The following is a 5,072-nucleotide window of genomic DNA, read 5'->3' as shown; positions in this document are numbered from 1 at the left end:
ATATATGTTTGAGTGGCTAGACATTAGTTTCTGAAGAAGTGAGAATAATAAAAGAGATGCATTGTTGAAAAGAGATGTATCGATATGAAATGGTAAATGTTTTTATTTATGAAGTTTAATATAAATGGTTGAATTGATATAATAGAGTTTATTTAGTTCAAGTGTGTCTTCTATGCGTATTATTCAATTTTGTGTGTTTGAATCAAAGTTTAGATTATACAAATGAGCTTCTTGTTGCACAAGGTTGAACTTCTCAAACGAGAGATCAAAGGAATCATGATTGTAGACGAGGTACTACCTAGCATAATTTTCAAGAGGGGTAAGGTAAGTGTTAAGATATCTACATGTGTTTACTCCAAGAATCAAGGAACTACTTGATAAGATTTGGAGTCTATCGTTCCTGTTAGTTACACCAATGTAATCTTTGTTTAGTTAGATAGGTAGAGTGAATCTTTCCATAAGGTTGTAATCTCTCTTTTAAATACATATTAATCAATAGAACAAAACACTTGTGGAAATCAATATAGAGTGTTTCTTTTCTCATGGTATCGGAGTAACACTTCTATTCAAGTCAAAACACTCAATTTTTTTTTCAATCTTTCTCTTTATTTTCTCTATTCAATGGTTGTACCACCAGAGTCATCACTTTATTTTCTCTATTCAATGGTTGTCACTGAAACTCAAACACCTTTCTTTGTTCATCACTCAGACAATCCATCCACTGTGTTGGTTGCTCCTTCTTTATCAGGTGACAACTATAGCACATGGATTCATGCCATGACTATGGCCTTACGAGTAAAGAACAAATTTGGTTTTGTTAATGGAATGATTGAGAAACCAATTGATGCTACTGAAACTCTTCAATGGCAGAGATGTAATGATCTTGTTTCATGTTGGCTCCTCAATTCTGTGAATCCTGAAATTCGTGGAAGCATTGCGTACTCTGAATCTGCAAGAGAAATCTGGAAGGACCTTGCGGAATGCTTCTCTCAATCAAATGCTCCATTATTTTTTCAACTCAAGGAATCCATTAAAGATACAAAGCAGGACGACATGTGTATCTCTGCTTATTTTACCAAGCTCAAGTCCTTGTGGAATGAACTTGATTCTCTCACTATCACTCAGCCATGCACTTGTGGATATGGTAAGCTTATTGCAGATCAAATTTTTGACGATCGAGCAATGAAATATCTTCAAGGTATCCATGATAGGTATAAACCAATACGCAGTCAAATACTTCTCATGGAGCCCTTTCCTCCCATTAGCAAGATTTATTCGCTTGTCCGTCAAGAAGAAAAGCAACAAGAGATCCATTCATTCTCATCTCTTATTCTAGAAGCAGCAGCTAGCACTTGTTATGAAGTCCGTGCCTCATGGAAACATTCTCAACTGTGGCAATCAAAAACCACGTTTTCATTGCGATCATTGTGGTAGAGACAATCATACCGTAGATCGTTGTTTCAAACTCCATGGCTTCCCTCCTAAGAAATTTGTTGAACCACAGAAAGCAACAAAGAACAATGACCATGAAATGCTGGCACCTCCTAACATCACTAAGGAACAATACAACAAATTACTTGCCATGTTTTCTTCAGGTAGTGCAGATTATAGTGCAAACCTAGCAGGTATTGTTCTCACTGTTCCCACAAATTCGGTATGGATTATTGATACAGGAGCATCCAATCATATGTGCTATAGCTTATCTTTGTTTTCTTCATATAAACCATGTCCCAATCCTTTTAGTGTTGGTCTTCCTGATGGTTCAAATGCTTTTGTAACTCATATTGGTACTGTTTAGTTGTCTCCCACTATTAAACTTGAAAATGTTTTCTTCATTCCCTCTTTCAAGTTTAACCTTTTATCTATTAGTCAACTTACCAATTCAAATGATTGTGCTGTAATATTTTTTCCTCATGAATGTGTTTTTCAGGACCAATCAATGAAGAGGACGATTGGGAAGGGTAACATTCATGAAGGGTTATACTATTTTCTAGCGGCTTCAACCATGGCCGTTATCAAACCACCTTCTATCGACTTATGGCATTGGCGCCTTGGTCACATTTCTTATCGCTCTTTAAGTCATTGATAAAACATAAAATGAATTAATTTACCTACGAAATGAATGATAAAACTCAAAACGTAAGTAAACTAAAACTATGTTATGCTGCCTATATGTTTATCAAAGATTCTACTCTCAATCCTATGAGATATAGTGGAGTAAGAAGTTCGTTCCACTCCTAGTCCTTCCGCATGTTCATGTTCTCTACGTATAAGTACTCTTAACTCTTAAGTCTAATGAGAGATTTACGAAGTGGCAACTAGACTACGATGCAACTACCCACAAGATGCAACTAGTCGATTATCAAAATAACTATGGGAATGCTACGTTGATTCTATGATAAGGAGTTAGAGGGGGATTGATTCCACCTTAACCTCGACTTAATCCTACTAACGCATTTAATCGTCAGTAATCTGAATGAAAATCGCAGAACAATATGGTTATTCCTAATCCCTAATTACACATGGCATTCCTACCAATTCATAACTAGCATGTGAACTATTAAACCCATTCTTATGGTGAACTAATCGCTTCTAGAGTGGAAAGGAAATTGCGACGACTCTACGATAATCGGAATCAAGCTTTCATCAAGGCTTCTCAACCCCCTCTAATGGAGGTTTAGCCGAGAATCATTACGCAATCATTTCCGATTAAATTAAAACTAAACATAATATAAATAATTGAAATTTACTAATCTAAATTAAACAATAATTAAAATCTAATTAATAACTAAGAATTGAATAACAAGTAATAAATGAAATCAGATATAACACAAATGTAAATGACAAGAATCGAAATTAACAAACTAGCTATTTTATTAATTAATCTAATTAAGAATAATGATTCTAGAGTTTAATCTAAAACAAGAATTGGATTGGAAACTAAACTTAACATAAAGAATTAAATCTAGATCTAGAAGCTATTCTAATGGCTATTTTCTATTCTAAGCTACTTTTATTTTTTAACCTCTTATCTACCATTAACAAAGAGCTGAAGCTTTGGTTTTTATACATTCAGATCCAAAAATCGTGCATGGGCTTGGAGCCATGTTTTGGGCCGAGAATCGGGCCCAAAACCAATTCTTTTTTCGATCAAAAAGGCCTCTTCAGCTGTAGTTGGCTTCAACAGACTTTTCGTCCTTTTCTGCTCCTCTGATTGGATCAAGGCTTAGACCATTAGAAAGCTCTTTCCGAGCCGGTCGTTTTGACATAAGGTAGGCCCCATTCTGAGGTCTGAGTCCAAAGATATGGCCTTCGGAAGTTCTACTGACTTTGTGTGTTGTTTCTGCCCGCGTCGACTTTTCAGCTTTTGACCGGGCTTTAGAAAGGCTTTGTCTTCTTGAATCTTGGCCTTTAATCACGGAACTCCTTAGTAACCGACCTTTACTCCTTTATCTCGCTAAAGTGGCATATTTCTACACATAAAGGAGTTTGAAACCTGAAATGCATAAAAACACGTAATCAGTGTTAACTCTTAATTATTACTCACATAATTGGTCTAATAGTATGACTGTTACAGGGTTAAAACTATAGTTTTGGGCTCTTATCAGTCATCTAGTTAAAGATGTTTCAATTATTTCTTGTCCAGAAACTAAAGCTTGCAATATTTGCCCTCAAGCAAAACAAGCTCATTTATCGTTTCCTTCAAGTTCTATTAATACTATTAGATATTTTCATTTAATTCATTGCAATATATGGGGTCCTTTTTCTCAACCATCATTAAATGGTTCTTGTTATTTTTTAACTATTGTAGATAATTTTAGTCGTTGCATTTTAAATCAGAAACAAAACAAATTTTGCAATCTTTTTTTGCCATGGTTCACACACAATTTCAGTATCACATACATCATGTTAACTCTAACAATGGTACTGAGATTTTTCCATCTATTCAACTTGTTCGTTCTGATAATGGAACTAAGTTTTTATCTAAAGATATGCAAAAGTCTTTTTTTTTTTTTTTTTTGACAATGGTGTTATTTACCAACAAAGTTGTGTTGGAACTCCTCAGCAAAATGGGGTTGTAGAGCGTAAACACCGCCATCTTCTTGAAGTAGCTCGTGCTCTTCGATTCCAGGCGCATCTCCCTTTAAAATTTTGGGGTGAATGCATTCTCACTGCTACTTACCTAATTAACAAAATACCAGCTCCTATTTTGTCACATAGAAGTCCGCATGAAATTTTGTTTGGCTCAAAACCTAATTATTCTTGCTTACGGATTTTTGGAAGTTTATGCTTTGCTCACAACAACAATATTCAACATAAATTTGATCAACGGGCTAAACCTGGGGTGTTTATTAGCTATCCTCATGCACAAAAAGGTTACCATGTTTTTGATATTGCAACTAAAACTATAATGACTTCTCGCAATGTTACATTTTATGAAGGTATCTTTCCTTTTCATGACATATCCTCACTACCAGTATCACCACTAGAACACTCTCTTGATCTAGTTCTACTATTGTCCTTGAGTGAAAATTCTTGTTATGACAATACACTTACTACTGCATCTTCACTTTGTAATACCTCCACTACCGTACCTCCTTCATCCATTGCCCATATTACTGAAAATTCAAACACAACATGTCCATATTTGACTACCCAACCAACCACTAGTACATCTACTACTACTACATCTATTTCTACATCTCCTCCTGCTACATCAGAACCGACAGAACGCAATCGACGGCATCCACCTTATTTGGATGCCTATGTATGTTCCGCGGTTGTTCATGCATGTTAACCTTCTTTATCTACCTCCAAGTTGAAAGGTACACCATATCCTCTTTACCATTATACTTCTATATCTAATTTTTCCGCTGCACACAAGTCTTTTGTTTCCACCATTTGTTCTACAGATGACCTCAAAACCTTCTCCCAAGCTGTTAAATTACCTCAATGGAGGATTGCAATGCATAAGGAAATTGAAGCACTAGAAAGAAATAATACATGGACTCTGACATATCTGCCTTCAAACAAAAAATCCGTTGCTTGCAAATGGGTATTCAAAACTAAGT

General features: G+C 35.4%; 1 protein-coding gene across 1 annotated transcript; it reads left to right on the top strand.

Annotated features, from left to right (window-relative positions):
- Nucleotides 1–621: 621 nt before the first annotated feature.
- LOC147498652 (uncharacterized) lies at nucleotides 622–1,434 on the top strand. The gene has a single exon (XM_086563302.1). It carries the CDS (start codon nucleotides 622–624, stop codon nucleotides 1,432–1,434), a length of 813 nt encoding a protein of 270 aa, XP_086419428.1.
- Nucleotides 1,435–5,072: the final 3,638 nt, after the last annotated feature.

The sequence above is a fragment of the Coptis chinensis genome, chromosome 5 (genome assembly GCF_015680905.1).
Source record: "Coptis chinensis isolate HL-2020 chromosome 5, ASM1568090v1, whole genome shotgun sequence".
Classification (NCBI taxonomy): Eukaryota; Viridiplantae; Streptophyta; class Magnoliopsida; order Ranunculales; family Ranunculaceae; genus Coptis; species Coptis chinensis.
The sequence above is the reverse complement of the archived record's forward strand: the minus strand, read 5'-3'. Positions and strand labels throughout refer to the sequence as shown.

Excerpts from the sequence above, each read along its gene's own strand:
- LOC147498652 (XM_086563302.1), top strand. The coding sequence starts at position 622 with ATGGTTGTACCACCAGAGTCATCACTTTATTTTCTCTATTCAATGGTT.